Raw genomic sequence first — 18,608 nt, 5'->3', positions numbered from 1 at the left:
GACTTACGCTAGGGACATGCGCGTCAAATTTCGTGAAAATCGCTCGAAAAAAAGTTCATTTTTCCATATTGTGTAAAAACGCGAAAAACTCAAAATGGCAGATTTTGGCACAAAATGGCCGCCAAACCGTAGGTCGTGTCGCCATCACGTAATGATTTCAAAACTTTCTTTGGATATACCCGACAAAGTTATCTGGGTTTCGTTAGCCGATTCTTAAAAATAAAATCCGAAAAAATTTTTTTTTTGCCGAGTCAGCACTTTTTTTTGCGACGGTTTTTTGTTTACCACGGCCACATTCCTTTATCGATTTTGTCGTATGTGACATCGTTTTGTTCAGTGTGGGCCAGGGTATCGCATATTTCAGTTTCAGGCTATTCCGATAAAATATGTGCGAGCTAGCTAAAATGGCGACGGTTGCGAATTCGCCACGCGCACGCGTTTCAAATTCTACAACTTCTAATTCCAACATTTTGTCCACAGTAGCTTGCCATTGATGCCCGAGAAGTTTCAAAAAGATCGATAAAAATCCCTAGGACGAGTTTTCGTTTGTATCCGTTACTAAAGGTGCTTTTTTTTGAAAATTCAAGATGGCCGCCCCTTCCCAAGGTCAAAGGTCAACAAAACTTCTTTGGTAGTTGTAGAATCGTGTTTGTGGCATGTGTATGCAATTTCGTGAAAATCGCTTGAACAAAAGTGTCGTTTTCCCATATTGTGAAAAAACACGAAAATCGCCATTTCTCTGAGTTCGCCACAAAATGGCCGCCAAGCCGTAGGTCGTGTGGCCATCCCATAATGATTTCAAAACTTCTTTGGGATATCTCCAACACGCGTGTTTTGGTTTCGTAACTGTATTTCAAAAATATTTTTTTTGGCCCCATAAGCGATTTTCGGCCCATTCATTTTTTTTACGGGAACGCTCGCTGTGATGTCATCGACTTCGGGGGGGGTGACGTTCTCTTTGCCGAAAATTCATTTTCAATTTATCCCAGGTGTGTGCCAATTTTGGTGAGTTTTCGGGTATGTGGCGGGGGTCAAATTTGAGCTCAAAGACGCCGTTAGAGGACAAGAATAATAATTAAAGCCGCAAGCGGCGTTGTATGGCCCGCAGACGCAACCCGCCTTCCACGCCCAACTCTACGCACTACCGCGGCCCTCTCCGCCCTCACCGCCCACAAATTAAAAGCTAATCAAGGCTGGATTTGCTCATAATGCTAACTATGCTAACTATGCTAATGTGACTAAAAGTCCTAGCATAGCGATCAGCATAATCAACTCTCTCAGAAAAACACATTTCCTAAAATGCTAATTATGCTAACTATGCTAGCTATGCTAATGTGCCTAAATGAGCTAGCATTGCGATTAGCATCATCAACTGACTCAAAAAAACACATTTCCTAAAATGCTAATTATGCTAACTATGCTAGCTATGCTAATGTGGCTAAAAGTGCTAGCATAGCGATCAGCATCATCAACTGACTCAGAAAAACACATTACCTAAAATGCTAATTATGCTAACTATGCTAACTATGCTAATGTGGCTAAAAGTGCTAGCATAGCAATCAGCATCTTCAACTGACTCAGAAAAACACATTACCTAAAATGCTAATTATGCTAACTATGCTAGCTATGCTAACATAGCTAAAAGTGCTAGCATAGCGATCAGCATCATCAACTGACTCAAAAAAACACATTTCCTAAAATGCTAATTATGCTAACTATGCTAGCTATGCTAATGTGGCTAAAATTGCTAGCATAGCGATCAGCATCATCAACTGACTCAGAAAAACACATTCCTCCATTGGTGAGAGTTATATGTCATAAGTTGCTAAAAAGCCCACTTTTTCCAAAATGGCGGCTTTTCTGTTGATTTTATCTCCATAGCAACCATTTTATGTTTTGGTCCCCTCGGGAGGACGAACAGATTGACGTCAGTTTCGGACAAATCGGTAAAAGTAAACTTTTTGTCGTCCTTAGCAACAGTGGTTTTATGCTAACCACGCCCACATTCCTTATATGTCCATATCCAGTGTTTTTCAATGTATTCAGTTTCAGGCATGAATGCATGCATTCAATTTTCACTGTATTGTATTGAAATGCATGGGAGTTATAACAGTGCGCCACTTTGCTAGCTTGCCACGCGCACGCCGTTCAAAATCTACAACTTCTAATTCCAACATTTTTTACACAGTAGCTTGCCATTGATGCCCAAAAAGTTTTGAGACGATCGAAGAAAATTCCAACGACAAGTTTACGTTTGAATCTGGTGGTTAAGGTGTTTTTTATAGAAAATTCAAGATGGCCGCCTTTTCCCGAGGTCAAAGGTCGACGAAACTCCAAAGGTGATTGTAGACTTACGCTAGGGACATGCGAGTCAAATTTCGTGAAAATCGCTCGAAAAAAAGTTCATTTTTCCATATCGTGTAAAAACGCGAAAAACTCAAAATGGCAGATTTTGGCACAAAATGGCCGCCAAACCGTAGGTCGTGTGGCCATCACGTAATGATTTCAAAACTTTCTTTGGATATACCCGACAAAGTTATCTGGGTTTCGTTAGCCGATTCTTAAAAATAAAATCCGAAAATTTTTTTTTTGCCGAGTCAGCACTTTTTTTTGCGACGGTTTTTTGTTTACCACGGCCACATTCCTTTATCGATTTTGTCGTATGTGACATCGTTTTGTTCAGTGTGGGCCAGGGTATCGCATATTTCAGTTTCAGGCTATTCCGATAAAATATGTGCGAGCTAGCTAAAATGGCGACGGTTGCGAATTCGCCACGCGCACGCGTTTCAAATTCTACAACTTCTAATTCCAACATTTTGTCCACAGTAGCTTGCCATTGATGCCTGAGAAGTTTCAAAAAGATCGATAAAAATCCCTAGGACGAGTTTTCGTTTGTATACGTTACTAAAGGTGCTTTTTTATGAAAATTCAAGATGGCCGCCCCTTCCCAAGGTCAAAGGTCAACGAAACTTCTTTGGTTATTGTAGAATCAGGGTCTTGGCATGTGTGTGCAATTTCGTGAAAATCGCTTAAACAAAAGTGTCGTTTTCCCATATTGTCAAAAAACACGAAAATCGCCATTTCTCTGAGTTCGCCACAAAATGGCCGCCAAGCCGTAGGTCGTGTGGCCATCCCATAATGATTTCAAAACTTCTTTGGGATATCTCCAACACGCGTGTTTTGGTTTCGTAACTGTATTCCAAAATATTTTTTTTTGGCCCCATAAGCGATTTTCGGCCCATTCATTTTTTTTACGGGAACGCTCGCCGTGATGTCATCGATCGGGGGGGTGACGTTCTCTTTGCCGAAAATTCATTTTCAATTTATCCCAGGTGTGTGCCAATTTTGGTGAGTTTTCGGGTATGTGGCGGGGGTCAAATTTAAGCTCAAAGACGCCGTTATAGGACAAGAAGAATAATAATAATAATAATTAAAGCCGCAAGCGGCGTTGTATGGCCCGCAGGCGCTACGCGCCCCTTCCCTCACCGCCCACCTCTACCCACCAACCGCTCTCACCCCCGCTTATAGGCCTCACCCATCCTCGCTTCCCACGTCTACGCACCACCCGCACTCGCTCCCCGCCTCTACGCCCCACCCGTCCTTTCTGCCCTGGTGTAGGTACCACCGGTGCTCACACCACCCACCATTAACCAGACCCAATTTGCTAAGCAGCCACTTCATACTCCTGACCCCCCCTTCTCTTCCTGTAAGGCTGATCATAGATGCATGTGATTTGAGTGATGACCAGGATGTAGCCTTAGCCCAGTGCTTCTCAAATAGTGGGGCGGGGCGATGTCAAGGGGGCGCGCAGTAGCAGCGGTCTTAGGCACAGGTGCGCAAATTTAACGGGGGTTGGCGGTGACAACGGCTCAGTGCTTGGAAAAAAATCCGCCTCACTTTTGTTTTCTTATTATCTCTTATATGACAGAGTTTGTAACAGCCTGAAACCTGTGAACTGCCGTCCCAGCAGCTGCGCGTTCCTCTCTCCTGTCACATGCGGCTGGCATGTCTAAGAGCATTAAAAGGAGAGGGGTGGTGGGCTCCAGCTGATGTTTGGAACGCGCACGTGGAGAGTTGCCCAGATTAGGATCATCTTGTGCCTTTAGATTCCTCAGCTCATTCTAATAATGTCTTTCTTTATGAACTATTGAAGACATTTTGATGACGTGTCTTTATTTTTCATACATGTATTCTTTGTCTGCCTGTGGTTTAGTTGGTGTCAGTATTTGACATAAAGACAGCAGGTAATGCATGAAAACAGCTGCACTTTATGAGATCAAAAATAAACAATCCATCGTTTAGAAAAAAAGTCAGCACAATGTTTTTGACCTATTTCTTCAGACTAAAAACATTAAATATATTGGTGCTGCTTTGTTAATGTTTTAAATCAATTTACATTAAATTGTATTTATTGATTGAATTATTTTTCTCAGCATCAAATGGTTCATTATGTCAAAATGTTTCTAGCTAAGTAAGGACTGACAGACTTTTTATTTTAAGGTTTTATTCTGTTTTAGACTAGAACAGGGTTTCTGTGTGGCAAAATAAATTTAATATTTGTTGGAAGTGGATTTATATTTCTTTTTTCCTATTTTATTGTTAAAAGATACAATTTCATGAATACTTACTCAATTTTTAGATACTAAACTAATGTATTGTCTCCGTGACGAGTGTGTGTGTGGGGGGGAGGGGGTTAGGGGGGGCCTGAAATATTTTTTTTTCCTAGGGGGGGCCTTGCAAAAAATAATTGAGAAGTTCTGCCTTAGCCCAACAGTAGCCAGACTCTTGCAGCTCTGTGTCCCCAAAAAGGATCAAACTGGTGAAGAAAATGGATGGCTGGATAGAAACCTGACTTTCTAGGTTAAACATCCTCAGCAGGTCACATTTTTCTTGTGTTGTTGCCTCTTTTGGCTGTAGACGTGTTAACTCCTTAGTATGAAAGTATGAAGAGTTTGTTTGAATTTATGAACCCATTTTTCATTATGTGTTACTGTCCAACAGTGAAAGTTTTCACATATTTGACAAGAATGTGTCTTTGAGTCAAAGCTTTTAAAATGAAGGGCCAGAACTTGAGTGAAGAGATGAATGCATGAATCTTCCATTCAGATAACAGTTCATTTGACTATAGCTCATAGAATCAATGTTATTTTAGGTATAATGCTAATATGTGAAAACTGACATGAAAAACACCTGTTCATTTCTCCAGTGTTAAGAGACTTTTATTTCTGAAACAGTTATTGACAAGATTTTTACTTTCATGACTGACACAATCTGAAACTACTATGAACAAAAAAGCCTTATGAACACAAACGTCAGTGTGAATGTAAGTGTGTGTGTGATTTTGAGGATGTGCACACATCTGCCTTTCTGGTCCTTGGAGGAGCATGAAGAGTCCATCAGCGTCTTCATCACTGCAACTTCTTTTTTTTCTGTGAGAAGTGCTTGACACGGCAAAATACACATCACATGAAGAAAAAAATAAACGCAAAAAAAACGTCGAATTCGGGGCTCGAACCTAGAACCTCTGAAAGCATGTGCCTCCAATTATACCGCTGAGCTACTGTCACTGACGTCAAAGTGGCAAGCCAGTGTATCTTGATCCCAGTGATTTCTCTATATACAACGTCCTCAGTGTATTGTTTAATTAGGAAGAACCGAATTGAAATGATCCTAAGCCAAAGAACGTTTTTTACTAGGAGACATGGTAAAATGCAATGAACTGACGCTGATTCCTAGGGATGCGAATAGAAGCCCCATGAAGACTCATTGGGGTTCATGTAATTGTGCCGGAAAAATGAACCACCCATTCACAACTTCGAAACCACACAGAACAGTGGCTTCTGGTGGCAGACTGGATATATATCGACGTATGTTTCAACAAAGCTCCTTGTGGAAATGATGAAAAAACGTGAAACAGAACAATGTTGTTGACGATGATTAAAAAAACATAAAACAACACAACGTGTGAGGTTTTCTCTGTGAGAAGTGCTTGACACAGCAAAATACACATCACATGGAATAAAAAAATAAACGCAAAAAACCGTTAAAGACTGGAGTCGAACTCAAAATCTCATGATGTTCATACCACTGTTTATCCCGCTGAGCTATTATTTCCCAGACACTGTATGCTGAAACACTTTTTTTTATCAAGGTGAACCGCACTCCGAAACGCCGTGTCAAACGGGCCATCCCTACCAGAATGCACTGCGTTCGGACCACAATGCAATGCGTGTGAACCACAATTCATTGCGTTTGAATTATTCGAAGATAGCTGCCGGTTGCGCAAGGAAAACAACCGAAACATGTAAGTATATTAAAAAGTATCTAGTAACTGTTGTAAAATATATGTGTAAATGCATAAGATGATGTGTTTAATATGTTATATTCCTCAATCGACAACCTAGATTGTTTTGAAGCTCATCAAGTTCGGTAATGCTAACGCTAACGCGAATTAGCCCCGAAGGCTAAAAACAAACGCTAGTTATTACATCAAAAAGCAGTGACTTCTAAACGTAGTCATAAGTTATTAAAACATTTTTTAATGTGTTTATATATGAAGGGACAGACGAGGAAGAGGAAAATCTAATCCATCTATGGATGGAGAAAGATAGCTTATTTGTTTTCAGGCAAGCTCGTGCCGGATCATGGAGGGAAGAGAGACACTCGATCATGATTAGATTTGTCTTCATTTATTAATAAACTGTTAATCGTTGTCATAGTGGGGTAAAGTTTTTTGTTGAAAGAGCCAGAGGAAAGGACAAAGAGCAACACGATAGTCTGTTCAGCTTACTTGAGTTGAAAACATTGTTCAAAAATGTTATGTTGCCGTTGTTTTTCCTATTTGTTTAATAAATGCATGAACAAAAAATTGAATAATTTACATGTATTATTTAAATCTGAGGTATTTTTAACAATCCCAAAAGGATTTTCATACAGATATCAAATGTACATATTTACAATTTCGTTTTATATGTTAACATATATTTGTATACATGTTAACAATCATCATGGTCCTCCAGAGTCATGTCGGACACAGTTGGAGTTGAAAGGAAAGCAGAGATTTGTCCTCGCAGATGGACGCCACTTTGCTCGTCCTGCTGGTTCCTGGTGTTGCCCTTTGTGGCTCAACATCTGCGGCTCCCAGCAGTCCCCTTCACAGATGCACACATTGTGCAGGATGGTGCTGCAGGCAATGATTTTCATTGCAAAGGTTGGTTTTACTTCCAACGCCCCCAGAAATATTGCTCTCCTCCTTATCATGCGAAATGCTCTCTCTCCACCACAGAGCGTGCCCTGGTTGTAACGGGCCTCAATGGCATTCCTCATGTCAGCAGCATGATGGGATGTGCAATGCAGTGATACCCACCATCACCCAAAAGATTCCTTCAGGTGGGTATGTTTTATTTACATAAATTGGGCTTTTACGTAGAACCTGTGAATCATGGATTGATCCTGGATTTCCAACAAAAATATCTATAAATGTGGCACTAGAGTCACATACAGCCTGCATTTGAATGGAATAAAAAAGTTTCCTGTTAAAATAACAAACTGCATTTTCTTTTAGGCCCTTTATTCATATGTGGAAGCCATCGATGCTCCCTGTGACCTTTTGAAAGGTGGAAGACCCAGCGAGCTGCTAAAAAACCAGAGGTGACTAATGGCAGTTTAGCTGAACATTTCCTCATATTTACCTGACCTGAAATCTCTGGATGTGTCTGCTGAGCTCCTCATCAAACACACAAGTGAGTCTGAGCTGACTGTTCAGAAGATTCAGACTGAAGAAATCTCCTTTATAAAGTTGATAGATGTCACATTTGTTCCTAGGTTTAATTTTCTGATATAAAGCTAAGACTGATTGAACACATGATATAAAAAATAAGATTTTATCCTGAATAAAAAAAAATCCAACTTTACTTTCATTAGTTTTTATTGTTAAGTGGCTTCTTAACTGGATCTAGATGTAAAAGGAGCAAGGTTCAAAGTACTTTTAGAGCTTGTTAAAAAATACCCAATGTCATTCTAACATTCTAACATACTCTAATCAGAGTCAGAGGACAGAGTCTGGTGTGGATGAACTGGACTGGCCTGCACAGAGTCCTGATGTCATCTGCCCTCAGCTGCTTCCCTGCTCTTCAGTGGCCTGGAGTGAGAAACCTGATCTGGTTTATTGCTGCATGAAGGTCTCTGTGGATGTTTTCTTTTCTAAAGTTCTGTCCTTGTTCTTAGGAGAACAAAGTAGCAGCATCTTCCTTAAAGAAATCCTCCTCTTTTACTGTGACATTTGAGGATCTTTGATGGTGGTGTAGGATGTTTTTTTTCTGGAGGGTCCAGATTTAGAAAATAGATTTCTCAACTATCTGATTGTCCAACTAAGAACTCTGTGGCTTTTCCATCTCACTCATGTGTGTGTTTGAGATGTGTTTTTGTTTCTGAAAAATGTCTCATCTGCAGCAGAAAGCCCTGAGAAGCAGAGACAGCTGCAGGAGAATCAACAACGAATCCTGCAGAGACTCCAGTTCAGCTTGATGAGGAGAAGGAAACGTGATGATGATGATGTCACACTTGGAGGAAGATGAAGGTACATGAGTTTAATTGTGTTTGTTTATTTTATTGCATGAATAGGGATTGTTCTTTTCTGCATTCTTGTTTGTTTTTATGTACAGCACCTTGAGCTGTGTTTTCCATGAAAGGTGCTATAGAAATACACTTCATTTGAATTTGACTATGTAGCGCGTGGATCGGGGCAGGTGGGGGTCTCTGAAACGGAGAAGGCGGGGCTCCACGTCTGCAGATCTGAGCGTTAAAGCCAACAGACTGGTGGTCTCTCAGAGGGGGGGGACTGTGCGACGGCAGTGACAGTGAAGGATGCTGGTTTGACTGCAGTGAACGGTCTCAGGGCAGCTCTTTGCTGTCTGCTAGTCAGGACATGAAGCTGGATCCTGCTCACATGTTCAGACTTTATCTGAACATTTCCTCATATTTCCCTGACCTGAAATCTCTGGATGTGTCTGCTGAGCTCCTCATCAAACACACGGCTGAGTCTGAGCTGACTGATCAGAAGATTCAGACTGAAGAAACTTCCTTTGTAAAGTTGATAAATGTCACATTTGTAACATGTTACAAAAAAGTTTTTTCCTGAATCAAAAAATCCAACTTCAGGTTCAAAGTACATTTTGGGGCTTCTTTTAAATACCTAATGTAATTCTAACATCCTTGTTGTGTTTTTTAGCAGGACTCAGTGACAGAAAAATGTTTAGACACACCTGAAATGTGTGTATTTGATAAATGTGTTTGTCTTTTCCAGTCATCATGAACCTGCAGCTGCTGGATTCTCAGGGTTGAATTTTCCAGAGTGAGGATGCAGGATTTGAACAATTGGTCTAGACGCTACACACAGACGTTCAGCTCCATCCAGGACCCACAGTCAGCACCATCCTCAGCAAACATTGTTCCAGCTCCAGAGGACAGGTACACTCTGCTGTTCTCTGTTCATTGATAGGAAATGATATTTGGAGGAGGTTTCTGTTTTTCATGATGTGTGTTTCTGTCTCTAAGAATCTTCAAGGGGGGGCTCCATCTGCCAGGTGCTGCACTTTGGACTGCATCCCTTCCTCTTCCAACACGGTCCATGAAGACATGGAGGACAGAGTCTGTGGGATGACCTGGACTGACCTGCACAGAGTCTGAACTGGATGGGTTAGTGGGGGACGACACTTCAGTTCATGTGAGTCAAGGCAGGTGAGCGTATACTTTTGGTACTATAGTGTACATGTGAGTACATCACAGAGATGCTCTGCAAAGTTCCTCAGCAGCTGGGGGCAGATAAATTCTGATCCTGCTGGTTTCCTGCTCTTCAGTGGCCTGGAGTGAGAAACCTGATGTGGTTTATTGCTGCATGAAGGTCTCTGTGGATGTTTTCTTTTCTAAAGTTCTGTCCTTGTTCTGAGGAGAACAAAGTAGCAGGATCTTCCAGAAATAATTTTAATAATTTTATTTACAAGTATTTACAAATACATTTATATTAACAGATATATTTAAAGATTTACATATTTATTCGCTCATAAGTGAAATAGAAATAATTTATTTTGAGCCACAATAATAATTCGCTATGTTCACTCTGAGTGTAGTACAATTTTTTTGTCCACTAGATGGTACCAAGGGTGGTGGACAAAATAGTTGGTACTCCTCAGTTAAAGAAAGTCTCCAATGTTCACTGAAATGACTTGAAACGTTCAAAAGTAACAACAAATAAAACATTTTTGAAAGTTAAATAATCACAATCAGCCATTAATTTTGAGTTGTTGATTAACAGAATTAAAAAAAACAAACAACTAATGAAATATGGCCAAGAGACCAAGCTTTCTGACAATAGGCAGCACATTTCTACCCAGAATGCTTTGATAATCTGGAGATTTCATTTCCTTGCACAACTTCCAGACTCCCTGTGCCAGATGCAGCAAAGCAGCCCCAAAGCAGAACTGAGCCTCCTCCATGTTTCACAGTAGGGACAGTGTTCTTTTGGTTGGATGCTTCATTTTTGAGTCTACCAACATAGAGCTGATGTGCCTTACCAAAAAGCGCCAGTTTTGTCTCATCTGTCCAAAGGACATATTCCCAGAAGCTTTGTGCCTTGTTAACATGCATTTTTGCTAATTCCAGTCTGGCTTTTGTATAATTTCCTTTCAACAGTGGTGTCCTCCTTGGTCGTCTCCTATGAAGTCCACTCTGGCTCAAACAACCATGAATGGTGCGATCTGACACTGATGTACTTTGATCTAGGAGTTCACCTTTAATGTCTTTGGAGGTTGTTCTAGGTTCTTTGGATACAGTTCCAACTATCCGTCTCCTCAGTTTGTCATCAATGTTCCTCTTCCGGGCCACGTCCAGTGAAGTTGGCTACTGTCCCGTGGGTCTTGAACTTCTGAATAATATGTACCACTGTTGTCACAGGAACTTCAAGCTGCTTAGAGATGCGGAGCAGATGTGGTCTGTGACGTCTGCACTGGAAAATACGACTCGCCCTGAAGTCCTGTCTGACCTGCTTTGCTCCTTCCTGTGAGGAACACCTTCAGCCTCATTTGAAAGCAGCTGCATTGAAGAAACACAAGCTGGTGGGACCCTCCAAGAACCTGCAGGAGAATATCTGCTCCTCCAGTCATGATGAGGTGATGAGGATGTTCTGTCGCACTGATCACAATCTGTTCTCTCTGCTCTGTGGAAGAACATAACACTGTCTCATCTCACAGCTGCTTCAACAGCAGGTGGAGGAGAGTCGGGAGGTCTTCACTGAGATGATCCGTCTCATCCAGAAGAGAAGAGGTGAAGTGAAGAACAGGATCAGATTCCAACAGCTAACTGAAGTGAGGCGGGTCAAAGGTCTTCAGAAGGAGCTGCAGCAGGAGATGACTGAGCTGATGAGGAGATGCTGTGAGCGTCAGCAGAGTCGGGATGGCAAAGCAGTTATCTGTCACTGACACCTGTGTTCTTTGTGATATGAATAAATCAAGTCAACGTGGTATTCTGTCATTTTCTCACTGAGTGAAGATGCTTGAATGCTTCCCATAAACTACAATGATTGACATGTAACACTCACAAAAGCTCATCTAGCTTACATACTGATGTGGTGACAATTTTCACTTTTTGTAAGAAATCAAAAAACTTTCTGTGTGTGAACATGTTAAAAAAATTTCATGTTAGGCCAGAATTAAAGAAACCCATCAATCTTTAAAGGAGAAATGGAGCAGTTCAAACCTCATTGAATGTGGACAGGTGGGTATTTCATTTTTCTGATGAGATAAAGATGCTTTGTACTTAAAAATAGGCTCCCAAATTTTAGGGGAACAAATGTAACCAAAAAAATCTATAATCATTTTTAAATACAAAGGTATTTTTTTATTTAAATTGAAAATAGTAATCAGGTTTTAAGGGGGGGGGGGGGCATTGATACAGACAGTTAAAATGTAAATACATTTTAACTGTTGTGCTACATGCTCATAAGTCAATTAAAAAACTGCTCTCTGCTAACAAAGTATGATAAAAAAAAACACATCTTGTCCATTCACAAAGGTGTATTTTATGTCAAATTAGTTTGTATTGCTTAGAAATGTCACAAAAGAGTCATTTATAAAAAATACATTATATAATAAACGTTTTTGTTCCACCAGGGAGCCACCATTTTGTGAAGCTGCTGTAGACAAATTTTGAAAGGAATTAAATAAATGCTGATACTATTTTATATAAAAGCATTGTCATTGTTGTAATTCACAGATTCACTCTTTTTTTCTGCAAACAGTAAGTAATGCTGAGTCGGTTCTTAAAACGTTGTGAATAATAAAGTATTATGATTTTGTAGTTGCAAAAGTCCTACAAATGGTTTTGCCCGTTTTCTATCCAATCACGTAGAAAAATTGGGGTGTGGCTGTCTGTGATTGGTCCAAGGTGGTAGAAGCTTCTGGAACGGTGGTGAATTCGTCCCTTTTCCCACGGGACTTCTGAGTGATCGGACGTGTCTGTCAGAGCTCTGTGAGAAAAGGTTTTCCTTGGTTTCTGCACCCAGAGGATCGGCTGTTTTTCGCCAGAGAAGGATCTCTACTGCCTGTTACTTCGACCAAAAGAGGATTTAACTCCATCTATTTCCACGAAGAGTTTTTACTTCTCCACCCATCCCCCCGTTTTTTCTTTTCTACTCTGTCTCTGTAGGACTCCATTTTGTTGCCCCGGCCCACTTTTTAGGTCGAGAAGGTAAGCGTTTTATAAATATCTCAGACGTATTTGAGAGTAAAATGCTTGTGCTTTATATTTCTGCTGTTGTAAAAAGAGTGTTGCATTTTTAGTAGTCACTTTGTTTGCTGTGTGTCGAAGTTTAGCCGAACTTCAAAGCATTCCCGTTTTAAGCTAGCTAAACTAGCGTTAGCAAGCCAGTACATTGAAAGACCCAAATTTAAAAGTATTTGAGTAAAATGCTTGGATTATTTTGCTGCTGTTGTTAAGATGAGTGTTGCATTATTTGTGTAATTTTATCGGTGACTTTGCCTCGTGTTGAAGTTAGCTTAACTTCAAGGATAACATTTTGAAGCTAGCTAGCTAGCGCGTTAGCTAGCTAGTCCAGACCCAAACTTGTAAGTATTTGAGAGTAAAATGCTTGGTTTATTTTGCTGCTGTTGTGAACATGAGTGTTGCATTTGTGTGATTTTTATCAGTGACCTTGCCTCGTGTTGAAGTTATCTTAACATCAAGTGGACGTTTTTTCTGAAGCAAGCTAGTTTGTGTTAGCTTTGTCAGTATGGAATTACCCAAAGTTAAAGTATTGAGAGCAAAATGCTCGTGTTTCATATTTTTGCTGTTGTGAGTGTTGCATTTGTGTAGTTTATTAGTGGCTTAGCTTCGACTGGGCTTTAGCTTTAACTTCAGAGGACAGTCGGTGTGTTTGATGTTGCCGGAATGGTGTGTGTGTGGGGGGGGGGGGGGGGGGTTGGTCGGTGTTCACCCATCTGTTAATGCGGTTTGCTGCTTTATTGCTGTGGCATTGTCTAATTTTATTGTTATTGCTTGGTGATTTTATATATATTTTACTGTTATTCAATTCAGTGCTGATTGTATTGCTTTCATTCAGTTTAGAACTAAAAATGTCTTAAAATGCATTAAAAGTTGCATTTTAAAAAAAAAACTGCACATGAAAAAATTTCAGCTATGTTCTAAATCTTTTGTCAAAGAGGTAAAGCATTTATTAAATAAATGTTCTTTTGTTAAGTCATTAGGAGTTTATTAAAACATATGACATTTTTAAATTGGGGTAGTTATTTTGTGTTTAAAATGTTCCAAGTTCACATGGATTTGTAAGATCATTACAAATAGAACCTGCTAGGATTCTTTTTTTTTTGTTCATTTTACCTGAAATGTGACTCACATTGGGTTACATTTGCATGTAGGTAGATGCTATTATGTATTAGTTACTGTCTTCGCAGTGACTGTTACTGTTGACTCCTGGATGTTGTGATTGATTCTATTTGGTAGATTTAATTTGAATGCTATGATTTTTAGTGTGAATTCACCTATGGATGGTTTGGGCTTGCTGGTGCAGCTGGTTTCTTCTAAATGAAAGTACTGATCACTCATGGAGCTGCATGTTGTTTTTGATGCAAGTTTGTGAGATAGTGTAACCTCAGCCAAATGATTAAGTTGAATTTAGTCAGATCTGTGGATTTATGGCTGAGGATCTCCTGAAACTGTAAAGTTTATCTGCTGACTTGATGCGAAATTAAAGGCCTGTTTGTGATCTGTGTATCCTCTGGAGGAAAATATTGGTAAAAAGTTAGATTTTCTTTAAGATCTGTTTGTTAAAACAAAAAAGATTTAAAAAAAATCTTTCTAGTATTTCAACTTTTTTTTTTTTAATGAATTGATAATTCAGATAAAAATCTTAATTGTAATAAATGTAACTTGCAGCTGCACAGTCAGAAGTCAGACGGGTTTTTCTGCTGCAAACATTTTGAACATGCTGGTTGCTGCACTAAATCAGTTTTCCTGACATGAAAGAGGCCTGTTAATGCACCTGGCTGATTTTTGTTTTTATTTTCTTATTGTCGTTTTGGTAATTTCCTGCTGCTTGGCCAGATTTATCTTATTTCTGGGCTGACTGTCCATGTGAATTTTAGCATGTCCTGCTTCTGCTGCTGCAGTGCTCAGCAAAAAGTTATATTTTCTTTAATATCTGTTTTTTAAAACAAAAAAGATATATAGCACACTATTTCATTCTGTGTTTTGGAATAGATTAATAGAAATACTGAATAAAAGATTGACTGCTCACCTACAGTGGCAACTATTTTTGCTTGCTGTAAATCTTTTTCTTAAGTTTATTCTGAAAGAAACATACAATGCTTTTTAAACGTACTGCTATTATTTATATTGTCAAGGAAAATTAGTTTTAATGTATATTGGACAAAATGATCTTATATTATAAAATTACTGGTTGTGCTAAAAGTGTTTTTTGTGTGTTTTTGTGTGTTTATGATCTTTGTGTAGATGCCACGGGGCAAGGACCACCGCAGAGCCCGTGCCAGGAACTTCGTGCCCATGGATCTGGGACCGACTGGCCATCCAAGCCCGAGTGCTCCGAGTTCACGTAAGTAACTGAGATTTTTTTCTCTCTCCATTATTGCATCAGTTTTATTCTGCTCCCTAATCTTTTATGAATTGATGCATGTGCATGTGCTGTTGGCTAAAAAGAGAACACACCCTAACGTTTTGTGTTTCCCAGGCTCCGGCACTGGGTTTAGGCACCCCGTACGTAGGTGGCCAGTGTCTTCTGCCACCGGGAAGAGCCACAAGTGCCTTGTGCCGCCAGAGTCTCCCGGGGAGAAGGTAACGTACCTGTGACTGACGGTTACCCAGTGTAAGTTATGGCTATGACAACAACTGCATGTGTTCCAGTTCGTCCTGGTGGTAGGAGACTCCCACCTTCGCGCCCTGGTGGACGGGATCGTCCGGATGCCTGGGGGTGGGGGCATGACCTTCGGGTTCATGTCCACCCCTGGCGCCAGTGCAGCCGAGCTGTACAAAGAGGTAAGGCACGCAAACATTCCACGTACCCCCGATCTTGTGTGTCTTCTCGCCCCCAGCAACAACCTGACGGCCAGCCGGACGCTCCCCGAGGCAGCTGTGGACTTCAGGCGGCTCTTGACTCTGCTCCAGTCCAAGTGGTCCAAGGTAAGTGTGTTTTAAACGTTGCACGTTGAAGAGAAGCAGAGGGGGATGCAGCAGCAGAAAGTGTAATTACTGAAGCTGGTTTGTGTGGGATTGTTTTACCAGCTCTTCGTCCTGGACTTCCCGCCTCGCCTGACTGTGGCCCCGGACCTGCAGACGTTCCTCCGCCAGGACTTCAACCGAGTGGCGGCGCAGATGGGTATAACATCATGTCCTTGTTGGTTGTCATGTAGATGATTGTCTGGGGGAACAGTTCACTAACTTTCATTCCTGTGCAGGCATTAAGTACCTGTCTGTTGCTGAGCACTTCAGCTTGGACCACTTGGAGCTGTGGGCCCGCGATGGGGTAGGTTGATGGTTCTGGTTGTTTTTGATGCAGACAGCTTTTCTCGGTACAATAAGTCTCAAATCAAATCTCGTGGGGTTTTCTTGTTTTTTTGTGTCTCTCAGGTCCACCTGAGTGACGATGGAGGGATGGTCCTTCTGGCTTCCCTGCTGTGGAACTACTCTGCTCTGCAGCTGGTGGAGCCAGAGGTCCAGGCGCCTCCTCCTGCGTCGCCCCGGCCTGCCGTGCGGCGAGTCACTCCTAAGGTGGTTGTGAGGGAGCACCCTGTGTCCCCTCCTCCAACCAACCCTTTTGAGTGGGCTTGCAAGGTAGGGAAGGCAAAGGTAAGCGTTAGCTCATTTCATACAAATGAAAGGATTTTTCCTGTTTTAAACTTGTCCATGTGTTCAAGGTGAATCCAGCTTCCTGAAAGCCAGACCAGAAGTGGCGTGTGCAGAGCAGGTCTGTGGTCCATGGAAGAGGCTAGTTCAAGTGTCTAAATAGTTTTCTCTTTCTTTCTCACTCTCTACAGAAAGCCAGTCCTTCGGGTGCAGACCGCTCTCCTCTGGCATCCTGGCACGGGCGGGGATTGGAGCAGGTGAGTTGCAGGAAATATAAAACTGCAGTGTGTGTGTTGTGTCCACATGATAACATTTCTGTGTTTTCTATTCCACAGGCTGCTCCTCTCCCGGTGTCGCCCGTGCGCTTCAGCCCTGCTATTCTGGATCTGATGGACAAATTTTACCCGTCAGATCTGGACTGTGCTGGAGCTGCTGCGCCTGTTCCCGCTGGGAACAAGGTAAGTGTTTTGTCTTGATGCTCAGAGTTCAGAATAGCTTTATAACTGCTCCTAAATACCTTTTTTCTGGTGTTTGTCATTATTCCTCAGACGTCTCGTGCTAGACGTGGCCGGAGGGCTGTGGCTGCATCCCAGAGGGCTGCCCCCAGGCCCCAGGTAAGAAGAGGACACATTAATGTTGTGTGTTGTAGAGGTCAAAATAGATTTTTATAGTGAGATGTTCTTTGTTAAACACATATAATGGTGTGTATTTTTGTGTTCTTTTCACTAAGGCGGAGGTCCCCGAGCACGTGGAGGTGAAACCCCGGCCTTCACCTGCCAGGCGTGCCAGGAAGGAGAGGGTTCCTGCCCAGGTATAATGACTTTGTAGTTTCATTTAGTCAGAATGCTGCAGCACCTAAGTTTATGGTAAAAGTGTGACATTAAATACATTTCATGTTTGCATGCAGGACCGTGTGGGGGTGACACCTAGGTCTCCTACCAAGGACGTGACGGTGGAGCGGCCTGTGGACCAGGTGAGAGAAGAAAAGAAAAAGGCTCAATATTGTCTTTAGGAGTGAAACTTTATTTATTTATAGTCATTTTAAGCTTGACATGCTTGTTTGTGTGCTCCTTTAGTAGCAGACATGATTCTTGGGCAAGTATGATCAAAATGCTTCCTAAGCCTTGTATCCTTTTTAAAGTAATGTTTTTCTTTTCTCCTTTTTTCTAAAGGACCAGCAGCAGCGTGGACAGCCTGCTGCAGGAGGTAAGAAGAGCAGCAAAGGTAAGAGCTGTTCTCCTTCCTGCATCTGCTGTGTGGTTCAGCCAAGTTCAGACCCTGTAATCCTGTTTGGTTCCTCTGAAAACTTGAGTGAAGTGGTTCCTGCTCCTGCCAGTTCTAGTGTTGAGGTTGTGTCAGACTCTAGTTCAGTTGACATGGAGGTTGGTGTAACGTTTGGCTCCTCGGATGATGAGCTGCTAACCTCTGAGGTCCAGGAGCCTGGTCCTGGTCCTGCTGCTGGTACGTTAAAGTTCCCCAGCATCAGAGGATCGTTTCACCAGGGCAGTGAGCTGTTTGGGAGCAACAGTGGGCGGCAGTGCATGGCCATCTCTTTGGTGGCTGCTGCCAAGCACACTGTTAAAGGTGTGTTTCAGTGGGACAGTTGTGAGTTAGATTCTGTGCTGCTTGCTGGAGATCAGGTTTACTCGGACCTGCAGAGACGGAACAAAATCACTGACTCTGCAGGTTTTCTGAGAGTGACTGATCTTCCAGATCAAGTAGTGGTAGATGGGGTTGAACTGTCCTGTGATTTTGGGGAAGTTGTTAGTGGGGATGCTAAAATCAATTCGGGTGAATTTGTTGATGTGGGTGTGTTGGTTCCCCTGAGGGAGGGGCTGGCTAGGATGACGGCAAAGTACAACACGTGTCTGCTGACACTGTGTGAGAACACGTGTGCCGTCATTGCTGAGAATGGGACGCTGGGCTATTGTAGACTCCCATTCTCGCAGTCCTGAAGGGATGAGGGTCCCTGATGGATCCAGCGTAGTTTTGTTTTTTGACTCTGTGGGTGAAGTTCACGACTACCTGCAGAGGTCAGTCGAGGGCATTGTCCTCACAGAGTTTGAAATAGTTGGTGTTGTTGTTTTTTCTGCTTCCAATACATTTAGCCCTTTCTTAGGAAGTCCTGCAGAAAGTAACTCCCTGAACCTCTGCAAAGAGAGCCTCTTCCATGACACTTCGTTAGATGTCAACTGTAGAACCCAAAAAGACAGCAACAAGACGAAAAATGGATTCAAAAA

At 41.8% G+C, this 18,608-nt stretch overlaps 1 protein-coding gene and 1 long non-coding RNA gene across 2 annotated transcripts; both read left to right on the top strand.

Moving 5' to 3' along the window:
• The first annotated feature begins 6,215 nt into the window (after window positions 1-6,215).
• LOC105358354 lies at window positions 6,216-7,324 on the top strand. Its single transcript, XR_002874031.1, has 3 exons — window positions 6,216-6,304; window positions 7,020-7,210; window positions 7,286-7,324. It is a non-coding gene; the product is annotated as an uncharacterized LOC105358354 (long non-coding RNA).
• Window positions 7,325-12,160: 4,836 nt separating this feature from the next.
• LOC101163383 lies at window positions 12,161-18,602 on the top strand. Its single transcript, XM_023959491.1, has 13 exons — window positions 12,161-12,741; window positions 15,022-15,121; window positions 15,257-15,360; window positions 15,430-15,705; window positions 15,808-15,901; window positions 15,981-16,048; window positions 16,153-16,371; window positions 16,560-16,625; window positions 16,704-16,826; window positions 16,917-16,982; window positions 17,099-17,179; window positions 17,276-17,341; window positions 17,541-18,602. Exons 2-13 carry the CDS (start codon window positions 15,022-15,024, stop codon window positions 18,321-18,323), a joined length of 2,046 nt encoding a protein of 681 aa, XP_023815259.1. The 5' UTR covers window positions 12,161-12,741; the 3' UTR covers window positions 18,324-18,602.
• Window positions 18,603-18,608: the final 6 nt, after the last annotated feature.

Source organism: Oryzias latipes, chromosome 10 (genome assembly GCF_002234675.1).
Source record: "Oryzias latipes chromosome 10, ASM223467v1".
Taxonomy (NCBI): Eukaryota; Metazoa; Chordata; class Actinopteri; order Beloniformes; family Adrianichthyidae; genus Oryzias; species Oryzias latipes.
This window is presented reverse-complemented; position numbering and strand designations above follow the sequence as displayed.

What these genes read in the sequence shown, in the direction of transcription:
- LOC101163383 (XM_023959491.1), top strand. Translation starts at nt 15,022, where the DNA reads ATGCCACGGGGCAAGGACCACCGCAGAGCCCGTGCCAGGAACTTCGTG. An exon ending in ACGGGCGGGGATTGGAGCAG is followed by an intron (nt 16,626 to 16,703) that starts GTGAGTTGCAGG and finishes TCTATTCCACAG; the next exon opens with GCTGCTCCTCTCCCGGTGTC. An exon ending in TGGAGCGGCCTGTGGACCAG is followed by an intron (nt 17,342 to 17,540) that starts GTGAGAGAAGAA and finishes TTTTTTCTAAAG; the next exon opens with GACCAGCAGCAGCGTGGACA.